Here is a 20836-nt window from a genome sequence, read left to right as displayed (position 1 = left end):
AGCGTAGGGTAAGTGACACAATGTACTTAAATCATTCTCACATCACTGAGCCACAAATGGGACAGACGGCTGAAGGCGTTGTTGGATTTGAGAGGAGACCGTAGTAAGGAAGCTTTGAATTACTCAATACTGATAGCATTCCTTAAAGAACAGAGTAAATGAACATATTATAATGTAAAATCACAGGACCCACCTGTCTCTACCCCAATCTAGGTAGCTGAATACATCTTGCTTCGTCAACGTTTTCATCTGATGTTTAAAATATAATTTTTAAATGTATGCAGAAGGGAAGAACACCATGGCTCTCATAACATGTACATACAGTCTGTGCATGAAACTGCTATACATCCATAGTTTCGATGCCAAGAGAATCTCAGTACCTGCTAGTAATCTCCTATTGGTCAAATCTCCCTACTCAACAGTCTAATTGCAAATCAACAACCTCTGGGACAGTTGATTAATGGAGAAAAAGTTACAGTTGATCTTGGTCAAATTAGGCTTGGATAAAATACGAGAAACTTCTGGGGTTGGGGTGGGGAAATCATTTAAAGCCACTCATGGAACTGACTTTTGGTGAGAGATGAACATGCAATGACTGTTATCAGTGGTTCTCAGTAAGAACAGGTATAGTGTACATGCCCACTCAATTGCTCAGTCGTGTCTGACTCTTTGTGACCCCATGGCCTGTAGCCCACCAGGCTCCTCTGTCCATGAGATGATCCAGGCAAGAATACTGGAGCAAATTGTCATTTTCTCCTCCAGGGGATCTTCCCAACCCAGGGATAGAACCCATGTCTCCTGTGTCTCCTGCATTAGCAGATGGATTCTTTACCACTCTACCACCTGGGAAGCCCCCAGAATAGGAATAGCAGGTATAGATAATTCTAGTAATGAGTCAAAAGCAGGTAAGGGTCATCAGTTTTCATAGTCAGAGGCAGCATGGCCCAGCAGAAAATATGTATTCTTTCGCCTGTGCTCTGCCATATGACAGCTACCTCATTTTGTCACAATTTAACCTCTCTGAGGCAAATTTTTCTTTTCTGTAAAATGAGTTAATAATAGCAAGATTCGGGGGGTTATTTTGTATGTAATTATAAGTGTGTAGCTTAGGATGCTAGAACATTGCCAGTGCTTGAAAATGTATGATCCAAGTATCCTTGGGTTTCTTTGGCCTTTAGTTTCACATGTTGCTAGGTTACCAGCTCCTGCTGCATGGTAGCAATGCCTCCCCCATCACAGTGAAAGTCCACCAGTTATCCTGGAGGTCAGTACAGTGTGAGTACACATTGCACAAGAAATTAGTTTGCTCCTGTTCTTCTGTCCACCACTGAGGTCACTCACATGTCCCTTTGAGAGAAATGACCTTCCCTATGGTCCTGCTCCTGGTGCCCTCTGGGAGGACTCTGCTCTGACCAAAGTCCCATCAGAGACTTCAGGAGGCCAGCACTATGCAGTGGATGAGGGCAGGAGAAGATGACCTTCGTCCTTTTCCACTTGGACCCTGAAGCAGCTTTGTGTGATTCTCCTGAAAACAGATCTGTCTGCTTCCTCTGCTTCACTCTCAGGAACACTCTGACCTTGGAATGATGCTGGGAAATCAGCCATGCTCGTTGACTATTTCTCTGTCTCTTCCCTCTGTTTCCAGCAATGTGCTAGTTGCTGTTCAGGCATTATCTCACCTTCCCAAGAGGCCTGTGGGATTTGGAGATGAAGGTGGGGATTGAGAATATCATTCTTCTTCCTCTTTTATCTCCTATATTAAAAAAAACACCAAGGTATCACTACCCTCTGATACCTCCATTAAGATGAGCCCAAAATGTATTGAAAGTGGTAGCAATGCTTATTATTACCATTCCATTTGAAGTCAAGGTCAAAATTTACACTGATTCAACAATGCATCTGCAGAAATATACAGAGTAGGAATTGAACTAGGGGCTTCCCTGGTGAATCAGATATTTAAGAATCTGCCTGCAATAAAGGAGACCCAGGTTTGATCCCTATATTTGGAAGATGCTCTGGAGAAGGGAATGGCAACCAACTCCAGAATTCTTGCCTGGAGAATCCCATGGAGAGAGGAGCCTGGCGGGCTACAGTCCATGGGGTTGCAAAGAATCAGGACACGACTGAGGAACTAAACTACAAAAATAAGAGTAGCAGGGAAAGGGTGGAGGCAGGGAGTTAAAAGACTAAGGAAAACAGCTTTTAAAACCCATATCTGGTCATTTTGTTTATTTATTGTTTGGCTGTGCTGGCCTTCCTTGCTGCACGGGCTTTTCTCTAGCTGTGGCAACCAGGGGCTGCTCTGTAATTGTGGTGTGTGGGCTTCTCACTGCAGTGACTTATCTTGTGGAGCAGGACTGTGGGTATACAGGCTTCAGAAGTTGTGGCTCCTGGGCTCAATAGCTATGGTGCACAGGCTTGGTTGCTCTGAGGCATGTGGGATCTTCCCAGACCAGGGAGCGAACCCATGTCTCCTGTACTGGCAAGCAGATTCTTTACCACTGAGCTACCAGGGATGCCCCTGGACATTATAAAGGAGAAATCTGGAGACTTTATGTATCATCTCTTTTATTAGTTCTTTCTTTGTTTTTAATTTCTCAGATGGTGTAAGATACTCCTCTCACATTTCCCCCCAAACTCTCTGCCTTCATCTCTTTAAAAAAAGAAAGAAAGAAAAGAATGCCACCATCTAGATGAAGAGGAAGACTTTCTCCCATCCTCTAGTCTACATTTCCTGAATTCCTCTTTCTATCTCCAAGCACAGTTGGGATATAATTAAGGAACTATTTGGGGGGTGGTGAGGATTTGATCCCAGTATACAAGAAATCTCTAGAGATTACTTTCAAACTAAAATCAATTTCATACCCAGTAGAAAGCTTTCATTTCATGAAATGAAAAGCTAAACAATAACAGTCCAAGAACATCTTTTCAAAAGAAAGTACACTAAGAACACTTGCCCAATTACTACCAAGAAGTATTCACTCCCTTTTTTTTTAATTGAAGTGTAGTTGATTTACAGTGTTGTGTCAGTTTAAGGTATACAGCAAAGTGATTCAGTGATTCTTTTCAGATTTTTTCCATTAACAAGGAATTAAATATAATTCCCTGTGCTATACATACAGTAAGTCCTTATTGTGTGACTATTTTATATAGATAGTAGTGTGTATCTGTTAATCCTAAATTCTTCCTTAAACCAAGAAATAAGAAAGGGAATTGCTCTATTGATAATGTTTTATGTTTCTTATCCTGGACTAGTGAAAGATTCTCTGGTTATCATTGCCAAGCATAATTTTTTATGGCAAATGTCAGTTATATTTTAGCAAAGGACTAAATTCAATTTTAATTCTTTGCAAGTGTCTTCTGAGTAACATAGAGCAAGATGATATCAATGAAAAAAAAAGTGCACTTTAATAAAATACAAGAGTTCACAAGTATTATTCCAATCCATTTTACACTAATATTTTAGATCAAAATATTCCAAATTAATCCAGCATCAGTGCTTTGGGTTTTCTGAATTTCCAAAATTACATGTCTATTTGCTGATGATGAAAAACCAGGAAAAGCAAGACCAACAAGATACTGGCATACGCACCAGTAGTAAGGGATGATATTGCATCATTTTATTTTTATACTTATATATTCATTTTTTATAACTGGCTTAAAGTTATCCATAGATCAAAAATTAATAAACATTGAAAACTGTCCTGATTACCACCACTCACATATTCTTCTTTCCTTTAAGGTTTGTTCTCCCTTAATCAGAATTTTCTGCAAAGAGGGAAATGGAATGAAACCTTCATGCACACTATTATCAGCACACCTCAGTTAGCTTCATATAGAGAAATCTCAGAAAAATTTAACTTTTTATGTCAAAATAATGGATTAAAATTTTAAATTAATATTCTATTATTTTTTCATCTCCAAGTTCTTTAGAAAATAGTCACTAAATATAGAACTGTTTGTTAATTTAGGGATAATTTTATTACTGGAAATAAAAACATAGATTCAGCTTAAGGTTTCTTCATTATTTAGTGTATTTCTTCTTCACATGCTAGTTATGAACTTTAATTTGGTGCTTCTATCCAAAAACCAAGAGCAGATGAGTCACCTAAAAATATCCTCATTTGCATCTTTTTTCCTTCCTTGTGAGAAGGAGGGTCATCCCACATGATTTTGCCTTGACAACAAGGAAATAACTAATGACAGTTTTGGAATTAATTCACTGTGCATCTCTCAGGCTAGCATGTCAGGCCTTCCATCATTCGGTTCAAACTGATGCTAAATTGCAAGAGAACAGGACAGAAGATTTTGGCATTTTTCCATTCCATATAGTTGCTAGCATAGATGATTAATAAAACTCCCTTGATGTGAATTGAGGAACTTGGTTAAATGAATTAGACCCTCTTTGTCTTCTTACAGAAAATACGCTGGTATAAATTTCTTATTTTTAAAAAATAGTGGAACAAAAAATAACTAAATTACCCCATATTTATAAAATATGGATCACTTCCTTCCTATAAAAATTTAAGATCAGACTTCCATAATGAAAGAAAGAAACATATATTAATGCACATCAATTCTGCATTGGTTTCTTATTATCACATTAAAGGGAAAATCTGAGGATATAAGTTATGACTTAATTTTAATTTTGATTGCATACTGCTACCTAATGTACAGAAAACAACCATCACAGAACAAAACAGATACAACCAACAGCTGGCTGCATTTAAATGATTTTAAAATAAGTGCTTATAAAAAGTCAATTTTTGGTGTTTTGCTGCTTAGGAACGAAACAAATCACAGATATGTTGTCATGTTGGTTTTCTCTGACAGGACTGGGAATTTCCGCATTTCATGGGAGACGTTGATGTAAATCTTCCCGGTTTGCATACTCCTCACATGCAGTTCAAGATTCCTTTCTTCCAGAAGATCTTCAAGGAGGAATATCATATTCACATAACAGGTAAAATTTCGAACATGATTTGATTGTCTTCTGGTTAAAATCATGCTGGCTGCTTTAAAAATGAAAATGGTAACAGTTTAGAAGCATCTGGCAATATAGTTTAGTTTTACTCACTTAGCAGTGCAAGGTGGTTCCAGATCACTGGGGGCCTCTGGACCATCATTCTGGACTTAAGTTGCTGGTGCTTTAACAATTTCAGCTTCAGCATCCAGTGGGCCAATGGGAATAAAGAGAATGGGGGAAATGACTGAGAGTGTTTGTCTGTTTCTTAGCCACCTGGCCTGGAAATAGAACGTGTCACCTCCACTCACATTCCATGAGGAGTACCCAGTGAGATAGCCCCACACAGAGTCAAGGAGAACAGAGAGACGTGATCTGCCACCGAGCACCCATGTGGTATCAGGTCTTGTATTCTAGCCTAGGAATATCACTAGCTGTCTCTGCCACACTCCTTAGGCCACTCTGCCTGGGTTTTGTTCATTAGGTAGGTTTCTTTTTCACAACATACAGCTCAGTATATTTTTTCAACATGAATACTTTTTGTGCTTTCTACTTCATTTGCTGCTAAGATCAAAACAATGGTATCCTACAGCTCCAGTCAGACCACATTCCTTTAGGGAGTTCAGGCCACTTCTCATTTGATTGAGTGAAACTTACTGCTGTGGCAAGGCTCCATGTTTGCCTCAAGTCATTCTCTTGTGGATCCTTAGATTATTCTACTTACAAATGTGTCCTGCTCTTGAAATGGCTTGAATATGATTTATTATAATATTCTTTCATGACATCTCAGTCATTCTCATCTAAACAAGTTATGTTCTTGGAGTTATGTTTTATAATTTTTTTTTCTTTTAGCAAGAATCAGTAAGCTACATAATCAAATAAAGAATGGCATTAGTTCTCAAGCTGTTCAAATGCAGGTAGTGAACGTGTGTGTTTTAAGGACAATGGCCTAGGATCCTACACCTGCTATAATAAAAACTGCCAAAGAAATCTGTGCTTACACGACCGTCTGTGCTGCCGAATAAAAATAGCCTGAGCGCAGAGAACGTGAACATCTGAGTGCTGCAAAAAAAACCTTTACTTCCCAACTTGAAGGCTGTTTTTTGCTTTGAGCATGAGGCGACCTTCCTAAATTGGAGAATGAGCTCATGAATAGGGAAGATATAGCAGGTTTCTTTTCCTATTCAAAATGAATGAGGCCCATCTATTAAATTTGCTGGGTAAATCAATCAATTTGAGTTCAGGTCACATAGTGTGGTTTCAGAGTCCCCACTTAATCTCTGCAGCACACTGCCTCTCAGACTTCTAAAACAGCTATCACACACATGGTATCATCATATCCCTTTGGGTGGGCTTTTGCCAGAACCATCTGTTCTTACTATCAGCTCTTGTCTCAGACCATCATGGCACTAATATTGTCGCTGACTATCAGAAGGCTTTTCAAAAATATCCTATTTGAGTGCAGAACAACAAGTTTAAAAAAAGGAGAGGAGAGGTGGGGAGGGAGGCTCAGAGAGTCCATTGGCCAGAAAGGAAAATAAAACTGTTAAAAACATTTAATTCAGGGCTCTTATGCATAGCTTTGTCATATATGCTGTCATGTATAGACAGGGGTAGGGGCAGGTTTTGTGATGCCCAAAGCTTACATAATTTGGAATGTTCTACTTAAGAATGCATGTGTGTGTGCCAAGTCATGTCAGTCGGGTCTGACTCTTTGTGACCCTATGGACTGTAGCTCACCAGGCTCCTCTGTCCATGGAATTCTCCAGGCTGGAATGCTGGAGTGAGTTGCCATGCCCTCCTCCAGGGGATCTTCCCGACCCAGGGAAACTGAAGAAAATCAGAACGTTCCCCCTTTTGTTTTGTCGCTGTTGTTCTCTTTGTTCTGTGAATTGACGGAAGAGGTTGCTGAAGCCATTCTGGAGTACCACCCATCTGCCCTGAAAGGCCTTTGACTTTACTTGATATTGTAAAATAGTTGTTTCTGGGCAAACCCAGGTAAAATATCTAAAACATAGTGCACTGTGTTGTATTTTAACATACTCAATAGTTAGTAGCCCACAAACTTCCAAGAGAACCACAAATGCTAGCTTGATGGTTTCCTCCAAGCTCTGCTTTTTGTAGGTAGACCTTAATGCTTTCCGGGTCAGTAAATATAGAATCACCCCTGGGATCATTAAGCATGAAACACTCTCTATCTGTCAATAGTTCTGAAGTTTGTATGGGAATCACCTGGAAAGCTTGTGTAAACGATCCATCAGCCACACACCCAGAGTCAGATGCCTCAGGTATGAGGTGGAGCCTGGAATCTGCCATTCTCTGGAGCACCACCAGTGATGCTTCTGCAGGTAGCCAGAGGGTCACACTTTGAAAAATACAGCTACTGAGAAACATTTCCTGTAATCAGAACTCCTCTCATCTCAGCATTTATGTGCTTTCTATAAGTCTTATCAAATGAAACCCAAGGGGCTGAATACACATTCAATAGAAATGGGGTAGGGACATCCCTTGTGGTCCAGTTGTTAAGAATCTGCCTTGCAATGCAGAGGATCTGGGTTCGATCCCTGGTGGGAGAACTAGGATCCCGCATGGAGTGCAACTCAGCCCATGTGCCACAACTACTGGGTCTATGAGCTCCAGAGCCCATGTACCACAACTTGAGACTCTGTGCGGGGCAACGAAAGATCCTGCCAGACACAGCGAAGATCCTGCATGCCCCAACTAAGGCCTGATGCAGCCAAATAAACAAATAAAAATTTTAAATGGGGTAGTCAGTGAGAAAGGCATATCTGAGAGGAGTTAGAAAGTTCAGAGCTGGGGCCAAAACAGAGGAGGTCCCAAAGCAGAGCATGACTGGAGAAAGGTCCAGAAGAAGCTGGAGACAGAGCTAGAAAAGGATCCTACAGACTGCCAGACAGCTGTGTCTAATGCTTTCTGTGTTCTGTACCAGAAGAGCCTAGACAGGGATGGCTGGGATTCTTCCAGGGTCAAGGATGGCTTGATGGTCTCAATTATCATTTCTCTGTGATCTGGAAAAGACGTTCAGTGCATGCTGAGGCAATGGAATGTAAAGATTTGGTGTGTAGATTCCAGCTCTGCTACTAACTGGTGGCAGGGCCCTTGTCAAACTCTTTAACCTCTTAGAGGTTCAGTATTTTCATCTGTTAAATGGGGACAGTGATGGTACTTATCCCATAGGATTGCAATGAGGATGAAATTAATTAATATGTACAAGGCACTTAAAGCATTGCCTGCCGTGAAGCAAGCACTCACTAAGTTCTCACTGTTTTTACCTAAAGCTTTTCCTTTTATCCATTCAGAAGCTGCTTTCCCTATAATTCAAAAAATACTAGGTAGCCTGAGAGAGGGCTCTCTGATTATTTATCAACTATTCTGAGTTCTTTGCTGTTATGTAAATAGCAGTTATGTTCTGAGTCCTCGAGAAAGACAAAGCTAGGAATGAAAAAAAAAAAATCTCTCTCCCAATGAAATGCTCTATATGTAGAGGGTTATCTGACACTGATGAGTTCCCATTGACATTTTAAAAGCCTTTAGGATTTGAGTATTTTTTAATCCTGATTCCTAGCTAGTTTTATTTATTCATGTCAGAAATAACTTGAATTGTTGCATCTGTTTAGCTCATCTGGATCCCCCCCGACAGATGGTTTGCTGCAGTATGTATGAGCTTTCATTTTATAAGCTGAGCTACAGCTTATAAAAATAAATCATCTCTTTTCCAAGGGTGTGTTAAAATATTTTTTTCTGGGAATTTTGACTTTAGTAATAAAGGGGATAAATGGTTAGTGATTTGGTCACACTGGTGCTTTTAGCTCAAGTCCACTGTTCATTCTCCTAAAAGTAAATGCTAAATACAACCATATAATTATTTCTTTCACCCTCTCCCCTTTTAGCTATAAGATGAGTGCAAAGATGGATTCAAAATATGATGTACCAAGTCTCCGGAGGCCAGAGAGGAATGGCCTCTCAATTCAGACTCTGAAGCTCCCCAAGTCCTATTAATGCCAATCCCATTGGAAGCTCTGCCATCTGTCATCCCAGTCAGACAAAAGAAGTGTCCCATTGGTGGCCATCATCTGAGTAAATTAGGAGAGGGTTGGGGGAAAGGCCAGAAGGAAGGCCTGTGCATCTGTGAGGAGAGAATTCACACTACTGGCACGACGAGGCCCATGGGAACCTTTCGGCAAAAATGGAAAATGTAGCAGTAAACAAGCCTCCCTAGGTCTGTGTTCTATTTCAGTTTCCTGAGCAGTGCGAGGGCAGAGGTGCTTCACAATGGCGAGAATGTGGAAAATAATGCATAAAAATAATGTCCTTCATTTTATTTCCATAGGTGCATGATTTCTGGCAAATTAGTTCCCAAGGATTGTTTTTTAAGGAGCTCTCCTGTGTCAATCAGATCTTGGAAAGTGCTGGCAAGGGCAGGCCAGTGGTCCGTCCAGCAGAATATTCTGTCTGGCAAAATTGGCAAGGGACTTGTTATAGGGAAATGCAATGCATCTTCTTCACCATGACAGTCCCCAATGATCATGAATTTATCCAAAGCATACAAGGATCTCTTACTATTCTCTTAGTTATGAATTTTTCTGAACCTTTCCTGCAGCAATTTCCATTTCCAACACACTTGTGAAGCTTTAGCATTAACTGTTTACTTCTACCTAAAGCAGAAATTCCTCTTATTTGTCCCAAATTCATCTTCTTCAAGGCCATGGTTGTTCTGCCCATAGCCTGTCAGCCCTTGCTGCCCCTAAGCTGGTCTGTCCTGTCCAGACTAAGGTGTCCTGGGTTCATTTATGCATAGATGAGGGTTTTTATAGTAAAACTCACATGCTTTTCAGATATTTCTCTTTATAGCCAGAAGAAAGACTTGAGATATATAACTAATCATATTCTTTAAGACATAAATAGTTTGTTTTTCCCAATTTTCCAGACTTTATCTGATTTTGGCAGTATCTTAGAATTCACCAGATCATTGTGACAATGCATTTGATTTGAAAGACTAGAACTTCACTCCTTGAAATTTTTCTGGACATAGTATTTCAGACTTTACTTATTGATTAATGGACACTTTCTGACTTAACATGTGTCTAAAACTAAACAAGGATCTAGGGAATACAGAAATGAGCAGAGCACAGTTCCCAGTCTCAAGAAAGTCAGAGTGTGATGGTAACTGAATTCAGTACAACTTCACATCCTTTTCTTTTGCTTTTCATCATCACAAATTTCTACCTCTATTCATCATATTGGATTATGTCCTAAAGGAGTAGTCTCCTACTTAAGAAAGTAACAATGACAAGAGGCATTTTGAGAAGCTATATTCATTTGCTTTTAAGCCTTGAGATAATTTACTAACTCAGTGCTTATTAGTTCATGAACTTTTTAGTAAGTATCTCCAATTTGCTCAACCATCTCCTCATGACCCAAGCATTTAATGTGGTTTCTGGATATTCTTAAATTACCTGGTTGCAAGGGGGATGGGGGGGGGGGGGGGGGCCAGTGCTTAAAGAGCGGCTAACTCAGAGTGCCCTGTTTACACTGATCAGGTCTGGAAATAGAGGATATTGAACATGGCCAGGAAACCTATTACAGCACACTGTTACTTATTTAATTATACAAACTTCATCTTCTTCAAGGTCAGGGTTTCCTGTGATCACATAATGGATGCTGGTGACTTTGTGGAGCATGACCACTGGGCATAGAGTCCGCCCAAATGGTGACACCTCTTGCTAGAGAGGTGCTAACAACACAGCTCAACCTCAATGCTAACTGGCAACCCTACTGAGTAAAAGATCTTTTTTAAATATTATAATTGCATATTTGAATCATGAAAGGTTCATTATAGGTAGAAATATCAGCACATATAGTATTTTTCCTTAGTTGAAAAAAATAACACTTTTCCCCAAACTCTTGTCATTTCCTATGCTAAAATGAGGCTGATATTTAATGAAGAATTCTTTTAAAATTAACTAGCCCAGGATTCTCTAAGCTCCCACAAAGTAAAATGATAAAATTACCATCATAATATCATTTTTGCCAATCAGTAAGATTCATTACAAGCACACAACACAGGAAAGAAGCAATCCCACAACACCATGCAGGGATTTCTCATTAAAGGAGACAGTGAGGTATTTCTAGAAGGAGATTAAATAGAAATAATGTATGGATTCTTACCCTTCCTCCTTGCGGATTTACATTATGCTATGTAGTTGAAACAACAGGGGGAAATGCAAAAACTCTCATGCAATTAATGCCAAAATACCAAACCTCTTGTTGTGGTTGCTTGACTGTACATTCACAACAATACACATGAAAAAATGGCAATAGAAGCACTGTTAGTCTTTTTCTTTTTCTGTGTCTTACACCTTTTCATGTGAGTCATTTCAGAGACTCAAATTTATGGTAAACAGGATTTCTGAGAATATACATCTTTTTTTTTTTTAAGGAAAGCTTTCTCCACTGAAAAATGTGTATTGCATCTTTTTTGTTCTAATGGTGAGATTTTCTGCTCCATCATAAAACATTAAGGTTTAGGCTGTGTTTATTTCGTAGACTCATCAAGAAGACTTTTAGAACTAGGAAGAAATCTTAAGGGTTATATAACTCAACTCCTTCACTTCATGGACAAGTACCCTAAGTTGAGTTGTCCCACTTGATTTTGCTTTCCAGTTTGCTGCATCTCGTAATTGTAATTTTTTAAAGAGGAGAGAATATTGCGAAGGTAACAAAACACTGTGTAGGAAAATGGAAAAAAAGGACTGTAGAGAAAGATGGACATCCTTCCTCTGTACCGATGGATAAATGGAGCAGGAGTTATGTCAGGTGGGCAGGACGCAAAAAGTAAGAAGAGCTGTTTCTTCTCTATTTTCAGCAGTTGCATTTTCAACTGAGCAACTACAGCAGTGGGGGAAGGGCAAGGCTACCTTCGCAGAAGCAGAACAGGAAATAAATCAATAGGAATCCTGCCTCATCTAATTCTCTCCCCTTCACACTTCCCCACCCCCACATGGTCTCTTGGCTATGGAAACGGAGTGGGGGTATGGGGAGAATCTATCCCCTGTTATTTAGCTTCACATTTTGTGTGCGTTTCTCTGGACTGCAAGCTGTAGACAAATTATCAATTGCTAGGGATTTTTAACATGTTGAATATGCTGATTCACAATGCATATTTACATTTAGATACACACTGGGGCCTCTTAGGTAATTAGTTCAGTGAAAGTAAAAGTGTTAGTCGCTCAATCCTGTCTGACTGTAGCCCACTAGGCTCCTCTGTCCATTGAATTCTCCAGGCAAGAATACTGTAGTGGGTTGCCATTTCCTCCTCCAGGGGATCTTCCCACCCATGGATTGGACCCAGGCCTTCCACATTGCAGGTAGATTCTTTACCATCTGAGCCAGCAGGGAAGCCCAATTGGTCCAGTGATATCTACCTGTTAATGTCACTGCTCAGTAATTCATTCTGTTTTATCCAAACTGAAACACTGAGGGTATATCTTTGTTAGAAACCATTAACATGCTGTTCTCTCTACTTATATGGTATATTAACTGGATTGAAGAAACAGAAAGAAGAAATTGTAGAAATAATACTACCCTACATTTTGGGCAAACAATATATTTCAGAAAACTCTCAAATACCACTTCTCATTGTGCTTGCATGCATGCTAAGTCACTTCAGTCGTGTCCGACTCTGTGCGACCCAATGGACTGTAGCCTACCAGGCTCCTCTGTCCATGGTCTTCTCCAAGCAGAAATACTGGAGTGGGTTTCCATGCCTTCCTCCAGGGGATATTCCTGATCCAGGGTTTGAACTGGCGTCTCTTACATCTCTTGAATTGGCAGGCAGGTTCGTCACCATTAGCATTACCTTGCAGGTCCACAACTTTCCATTATAACCTGTGAAATGAAAATATCTCCTGCCATATTAATTAACAAGAAATGTCACAATCATCACCAATATCTGGCCTCCAAATGTGAAAGAGGACTCCCAAAACTGAGATCCAGCAGATGCTGCCACCCCCACAGAGATTGCTTAGGGGCTGGGGGAATGCAAGGAGCAAGGTGAACAAGGAAACAAGATTGGCCCCAGACAGCTGAGGTGCATGTGAAAGGAATGAATTCAGTGAGCCCGGAGGCTTGCATCTTCCAGTACATACAATGCTAAATTCCTTAACTTGACACCTGATCTTCAATGTTTAAACTGCCTGCTCCCTTTATTGCAAATTTCCTGACTTCCCCTCCTGCCTCCTTAGAGCAGTTTTGTCAGAACTAATTCCTAGATTTGGCGTCTTTAACCTTCCCTTCAAATAAAATAGCTCTCTACTTTCAGGTTGTGACAATATTTTTTAGTCAACAATCATGATAATCCTTTGAAGTGGTTTGAGGGGTGTCTGAGTAACCTGTATGCAGGTCAAGAAGTAAAAGTTTAAATCAGACATGGAACAAGAGATGGATTCAAAATTGTGAAAGGAGTATGTCAAGGCTGTATATTGTCACCCTGCTTATTTAACTTATATGCAGAATACATCATGAGAAATGCTGGACTGGAAGAAACACAAGCTGGAATCAAGATTGCTGGGAAAAATATCAGTAACCTCAGATATGCAGATGACAACACCCTTATGGCAGAAAGTGAAGAGGAGCTAAAAGCCTCTTGATGAAAGTGAAAGAGGAGAGTGAAAAAGTTGGCTTAAAGCTCAACATTCAGAAAACGAAGATCATGGCATCCGGTCCCATCACTTCATGGGAAATAGATGAGGAAACAGTAGAAACAGTGTCAGACTTAATTTTGGGGGGCTCCAAAATCACTGCAGATGGTGACTGCAGCCATGAAATTAAGAGACGCTTACTCCTTGGAAGAAAAGTTATGACCAACCTAGATAGCATATTCAAAAGCAGAGACATTACTTTGCCGACTAAGGTCCGTCTAGTCAAGGCTATGGTTTTTCCAGTGGTCATGTATGGATGTGAGAGTTGGACTGTGAAGAAGGCTGAGCGCCGAAGAATTAATGCTTTTGAAGTGTGGTGTTGGAGAAGACTCTTGAGAGTCCCTTGGACTGTAAGGAGATCCAACCAGTCCACTCTGAAGGAGAGCAACCCTGGGATTTCTTTGGAAGGAATGATGATGAAGCGGAAACTCCAATCCTTTGGCCACCTCATGTGAAGAGTTGACTCACTGGAAAAGACTCTGATGCTGGGAGGGATTAGGGGCAGGAGGAGAAGGGGACGACCAAGGATGAGATGCCTGGATGGCATCACTGACTCAATGGACGTGAGTCTGAGTGAACTCCGGGAGTTGGTGATGGACAGGGAGCCCTGGCATGCTGCGATTCATGGGGTCGCAAAGAGTCGGACACAACTGAGCCACTGAACTGAACTGAACTGAATGGCAGAAAGTGAAGAAGAACTAAAGAGCCTCTTGATGAAGGTGAAAGAAGAGAGTGAGAAAGCTGGCTTAAAACTCAGCATTCAAAAAACTAAGATCATGGTATCCAGTCCTATCACTTCATGGCAAATAGATGGGGAAACAATGGAAACAGTGAGAGATTTTATTTTCTTGGGCTCCAAAATCACTGCAGATGGTGACTGCAGCCATGAAATTTAAAAGACACTTGCTCCTTGGAAAAAAAGCTATGATCAACCTAGACAGCATTTTAAAAAGCAGAGACATCACTTTGCCAACAAAGGTCCAGATAGTTGAAGCTATGGTTTTTCCAGCAGTCATGTATGGATGTGAGAGTTGGACCATAAAGAAGGCTGAGCACCGAAGAATTGATGCTTTTGAACTGTGGTACTGGAGAAGACTCTTGAGAGTCCCTTGGACAGTAAGGAGATCCAACCAGTCAATCCTAAAGGAAATCAACTCTGAATATTCATTGGAAAGACTGATGTTGAAGCTGAAGCTCCAATATTTTGGCCACCTGATATGAAGAGTTGATTTATTGGAAAATACCCTGATGCTGGGAAAGATTGAGGGCAGGAAGAGAAGGGGATGACAGAGGAGGGGATGGTTGGGTGGCATCACTGACTCAATGGACATGAATTTGAGCAAACTTAGGGAGAAGGAAATGGCAACCCACTCCAGTATTCTTGCCTGGAGAATCCCAGAGACAGAGGAGCCTAATGGGCTGCTGTCTATGGGGTTGCACAGAGTCGGACATGACTGAAGCGACTTAGCAGCAGCAGCAGCAGCAGGGAGATAGTAAAGGACAGGAAAGCCTGGCATGCCACAGTACATGGGGTCACAAAGAGTCGGACATAACAGAGTAACTGAATAACAACACCGGTGTTATTCTCCATTTCATAGCACAAAAAATTGAATTTACATAGTTAACAAATAGAAGGGTTTGGAGGGAGAGGACAGAATCATAGAACTGGAAGGCATCTATTTCTGTTAACTCAATTTGAAACTAAAATCGTTGAGATCTGGAGAGGTTAAACACATTACCCACATTGTACTATTTGATCTCCGTCTGCTGGTGTCCAGGCTGCAGTTTTTGTCACTAGGATTCCCTTCTCACAAATCAATAAAGATGTGTTAGAGCAGAGTGATGGTATCCATGTCAGGCAACACATTCTTAACTGGTGTCTCCTTCCTCTTGTCTTAATATATGGACACCAGGTCACTTGAGAAGTGACATAACATGATTCTTTAATGTGAATATTTAGTGGTCAGGCTGACCCAGCACCATTCAACTTGGGCAGAGAAACTAATTTGAAAGTATGAAAAAAAGCTCTTTCTATCTGCAGAGTTCCTTCAGTTTGATCACTGTACATTCACTACCACTTTTTTCCCTGATTTTTTTTTCCTTTTACTGTTATTCACTGAGCATCTTCTAGCCACCAGAAAAGCACCCTTCTCTAAGCTCCATGAGCATTCCTCTTTTTCCTTTCTGATTCTGTGGTGCTGCTTATGTACAATTTCTGACATCATTACCCTAGAAACAGAAACCCCATATGGGAGACTGCTCTATTCATGAGTTGATAAATGTGATCTAAGCAGGGTTTTTCCAAGGGGTCTTTGTGAGCTCAGATGGTAAAGAATCTACCTGCAGTGTAGGAGACCCAGGGTTTCCTCCATTGGTCAGGGGGGAATACCTCCTCCAGTATTCTTGCCAGGAGAATTCCATGGGTAGAGGAGCCTGTTGAGCTACAATCAGGCATGACTGAGAAATTAGCACTTTTTTCACTTCGTAAGTCAAAAAGTTGATGGTCAGTCATACAGTTTCAAGGACCTCTTCCCCTCCCCATAGCTTCATAACTGATGTCGTTTACAAAAGGAGAATAAGTATGGATCTCCTACAACAGAGAAGGACCCAAAACCCCTCTCCTAACTGCTCCAATCCAGAGAAGGCGATGGCACCCCACTCCAGTACTCTTGCCTGGAAAATCCCATGGATGGAGGAACCTGGTAGGCTGCAGTCCATGGGCTCGCGAAGAGTTGGACATGACTGAGTGACTTCACTTTCACTTATCACTTTCCTGCATTGGAGAAGGAAATGGCAACCCACTCCAGTGTTCTTGCCTGGAGAATCCCAGGGACGGGGGAGCCTGGTGGGCTGCCATCTATGGGGTCACGCAGAGTCGGACATGACTGAAGTGACTTAGCAGCAGCAGCAGCAGCAGCAGCAACTGCTTCAATCACGAAAGCTACAAACTTAGTGCCTCTATGACACTGAATGAGAATCCCTGAACTTTTCATATCACCAGTCCCTCATTTTGCTATGCCTTCTTTTCCTATGATAGTCTCCAGTCTTTCCCTTCTCTCTGTCCCCTCTCTTCCACATTAGCTGATCTTTTTCTGTACATTGTTCTATCTGCAGCATAATCAAAACATATACTAAAAGAAGCATAACATTCTCCAAACTGTTCCCTGTCCTTCTTTTCTTTCGCTACCTCATGAATTGCTACTTCCTTCAAAATTCTTTCTGCAGAAGTTAGCACTCAGTTTTTAGTCCATTTTCTCAATGTCTTCAGCTTTATGGTTTGTATTACTCCTTTGACACCTCTTAGATGTGGCCTCTTATTATTATTATTTATCTGTTGATGTCTCTGTTCTGTTTTCTCCCATAAGATGTAAGTTCCTTCCTTGAAGGCAGTGACATATGCCCTCAGGATCTACTAAGGTATCCTCCACAGAGTCTATTATGAATACAATAAATATCTGGCAATGATGCCTGCCTTTGTATTTGGTGGAATTTCTCTGGCTTGAGCTTTCTTGATTTATTTTACGGTTGATTCTGTGTTCATTTTGAAGATACAAGAGGGCAGGAGTGGCTTGAACTTAACAGTACGAGGTGTTATAAGCATCTTTTCATATCTGGAGATGTCTCCAGTGTCCCCACTTTAATTTATAGTTTGGGTGTGCCAAATTAATCATTCAGGCAAGAATTCTCATTACAAATATTATAAACCCTGTATAGTTGAATGATTTTAGGACAGGCAGTTATAATTTCTGTTCCTGTGGTTTAAAAAAATTCTCTTCATACAGAAGTTGTACCTTTCCATGCAAATGAAGACATTATCATGACTTAGGCAAGGCTTTGATGATAATAATAGTGACAATTACTGAGTTCCTATTATATAGCAAACATTGTGCTTAGTATATAATAATCTCATGAAATGTTAACCGCTTTAATAAGTACTGTTATTTTCTGCTTGTAAAGAAATTGGAGTTTGGAGAATTTAAGCAACTAACTCAAGTTAATGTAGCTAGTAGGTTTTGGGATCCAGACAAGGGTTTGGGAAAGCCTTCATATTTGCACATTATAGGAGCTTGAAAATGTGTAATGATGATGATAAAATATTTTCCTAACCTCCTTTCCTCCACCGAAGGTCATATTTAAGCTATGTGTTCTATTGAAGTATGTATTACAAAATACGTGTTTACCAGTTTTAGTTTAAGACGTTTTCCCAAGATCCTAGCTGTCATGTGAGGCTGTAATTTAATAATGTTCAATATAATTATTTTTAAATACAAAATAATTTTGACATTATATATAATAATTATAACTAAAGCTTTTAGAATCTGTAAATATATCACATTATTTGCTATAGCAAAACTATGAGGTGTTACTAAGCTAACACTTCATACTGTAAAATTTGGAATGAATTATAATAAAAATTGTAATGGAATATAGTATCCCTTCAAAGTTTTTCCACATTATTTCCATTTAAAGATGCAAAGATTTCACTAGATAATATGTCTCTAAATAATATCTTATTTATATAGGGCTTTTAAATCCTACAAAGAAGTCATAGTGGTTATAGTCTCTCCAAATCATATCTTCTAAAGCTTTGGTTATATTTATATGTCTGATGAATGAATTCTGTTCAATGAGAATTTGATGCAAGTATTTTTAAAGTCTTGAAATGAATGCTCAAGGATTATTGATCTAAACCACATTGACTAATAGTTTAATCAACAGGTCACCAACAAACAGCAATGTGAATTCAATTGATGCACTTTTGTGCTTACATTGCAAAATGATTTATTTCTTTTCCAGACATAATTATAAAACCATAAGAGATATTCTATCATATGTTGGACTTTTCTATTTTATTAGAACTTGTTTTTAAACCTTAATTGAAATGTTCTAGAGAATAACCTACATGAAACCCAATTAGAGTATAGTGGTGGTGCCTTAAAAGCCAGGAGACTTTGTCTAGTTAAGTGTAAATACCATAAATTACTGGCTCTGGGATCAAGAGTTACATTTTCACATGCTTAACATCCATTTAGTAAATTCCCTTTGCCAATTTACTTAATGGCATCATAGTACTCTCAAAAAATTGTTGACATGTCTAAAACATTAACAGTTTATGCTATAATACCATTATCTCCATTTTATAGGAGAAAACCCTATTGCAGTTTTATCAGTCTTTGACTAATACACAGTATTTCTTTTTTAATGCAGGCAAATGGTTTAACTATGGAATTATCTTTCTTGTCTTGATTTTGGATCTTAATATGTGGAAGAATCAGATATTTTATAAGCCTCATGAATATGGACAGTATATTGGCCCAGGACAGAAGATATATACAGTCAAAGACTCCGAGAGCCTAAAGGATTTGAACAGAACCAAGCTGTCCTGGGAATGGCGGTCCAACCACACCAACCCTCGGACTAATAAAACTTATGTTGAGGGAGACATGTTCCTCCACAGCAGGTTCATAGGGGCAAGCCTCGATGTCAAGTGTCTGGCTTTTGTTCCAAGTTTAATAGCTTTTGTGTGGTTTGGATTCTTCATTTGGTTCTTTGGACGGTTTTTGAAAAATGAGCAAGGCATGGAGAATCAAGACAAAACTTACACTCGCATGAGAAGGAAATCCCCCTCAGAACACAGCAAGGACATGGGGATCACAAGAGAAAACACCCAGGCCTCGGTGGAAGACCCACTGAATGACCCCGCCTTGGTGTGCATCAGGTCTGACTTCAATGAGATCGTCTACAAGTCTTCCCACCTAACATCGGAGAACTTGAGCTCGCACTTGAATGAATCAGCCAGCACCACTGAGGGTGACGGGGATCCAACGACTTCTAAAAGTACACCGACGAACTAGATCCACTTTTGGGGAAAGCACAAAGAGCAGCCTTGAGTGCAACTTTCAGAAGTTAGTCTTTCCTTTCGTAAATGTGAGGTTTACATAGCGTTAGGCAAAGAAATACAAATGATGCCACAACGGTGCTCAACATGCTTTTTCTAGGACTCATTGTTTTCTATTTGTATTATTATGATACCTGTGCCTACAGTATATCTAACAGTCCTCTAGAGATTGCTTTTCACAGTTGCACAAGCTATTTACTGACTTTACAGCCTACTAGATTAGCTGGTTACCCGCGTATCCAATGTTCAACCATAGTGGTGCCTTGAGACATTAAACTTTTTAACTGTACCAGAAATGAAGCGTGGAACAGTTCTCTAACCTACTTCACATGGGGTTTTTTTTGTATACAATTGTTTTCATCTCCACTTGATGTCTGAGCAGGAAACAGATATAGCCAAGATTTGGTTCAGAAAGTATGTCTCGCTTTCTTATTCAGCAGTGGAGTTGGTGACTTTGACAGCTGGACTGCAGAGAAGCATAGTGATTACCTTTGAATTTTTATTGGCTTCCTGCCAAATACAAATACAGATGCAGAATTCAGTAATAGGAGAACACTAATCCAGCATGGGTCACTACTTGTGAAATGTGACTTTCTCCAACCAGTAATTGCAATTAGATGATAATACATAATTATGTTTTCCTAATTACAGATAAATTGCTACCTGATTAAAAATCCTGCCCTTCACCTTTGGGACCAAAGGTTGAGAGGCACAGTTAGGTAAACTCTGAAGTTTATTGGCATTTACACAAAGCCCTAGAAAACCAAGGAACTGAAGTTTTAATCATGTGAGGGTTGTGCAGCCTACCATCTACAATATTTGTACATCTTTCTGTAAATATGGCTCTGGACAGTGAAAACTGAAAAACATATGCCAACTCTGAGCCGGGGAACACCTCTAAAAATCATGCCATGGAACTTTGTGAGGTAGAAAAGAAGATGTGCATGAAAAAGTCTGTTTATTGGCTTCTTTTGTGTGTGTGTTTTTGTGTTGTTTTCTTTTTTTTAAGAACTAAACATCGCACATTAATAAATCAGAATTATACATCAGTAATTATGTGATCTAGTTTTTTGTTTATAATAGAAGGATCAATTGTATCTTAATTTAACAACAGCACCCCCCGCCTTTTTTTTAACTCAAAGCCAAGCAAGCTAAGAAATGGGACAATCCCAGCTTGCTTTTAATTTTATTCCATAAATTGTGGTTACATGTTTCTTGAGAGGGTTGGGGAAGATTCACTTTTAAGGCAAAATT

At 39.8% G+C, this 20836-nt stretch overlaps 1 protein-coding gene across 6 annotated transcripts in view; it reads left to right on the top strand.

Moving 5' to 3' along the window:
- The window catches only part of TMEM117 (transmembrane protein 117), a 635221-nt gene extending 614590 nt beyond the window's left edge, over positions 1-20631 (top strand). For all 6 annotated transcript variants that reach the window (XM_060412709.1, XM_042246833.2, XM_042246834.2 and 3 more), the window contains 2 exons: positions 4834-4963; positions 18892-20631. In XM_060412709.1, the coding sequence (XP_060268692.1) occupies positions 4834-4963; positions 18892-19538 (777 nt within the window). In that variant the 3' untranslated portion in view covers positions 19539-20631. The remainder of the gene's footprint in view (positions 1-4833; positions 4964-18891) is intronic.
- The last annotated feature ends 205 nt before the right edge of the window (positions 20632-20836 follow it).

The sequence above is a fragment of the Ovis aries genome, chromosome 3 (assembly GCF_016772045.2).
Source record: "Ovis aries strain OAR_USU_Benz2616 breed Rambouillet chromosome 3, ARS-UI_Ramb_v3.0, whole genome shotgun sequence".
Classification (NCBI taxonomy): Eukaryota; Metazoa; Chordata; class Mammalia; order Artiodactyla; family Bovidae; genus Ovis; species Ovis aries.
The sequence above is the reverse complement of the archived record's forward strand: the minus strand, read 5'-3'. Positions and strand labels throughout refer to the sequence as shown.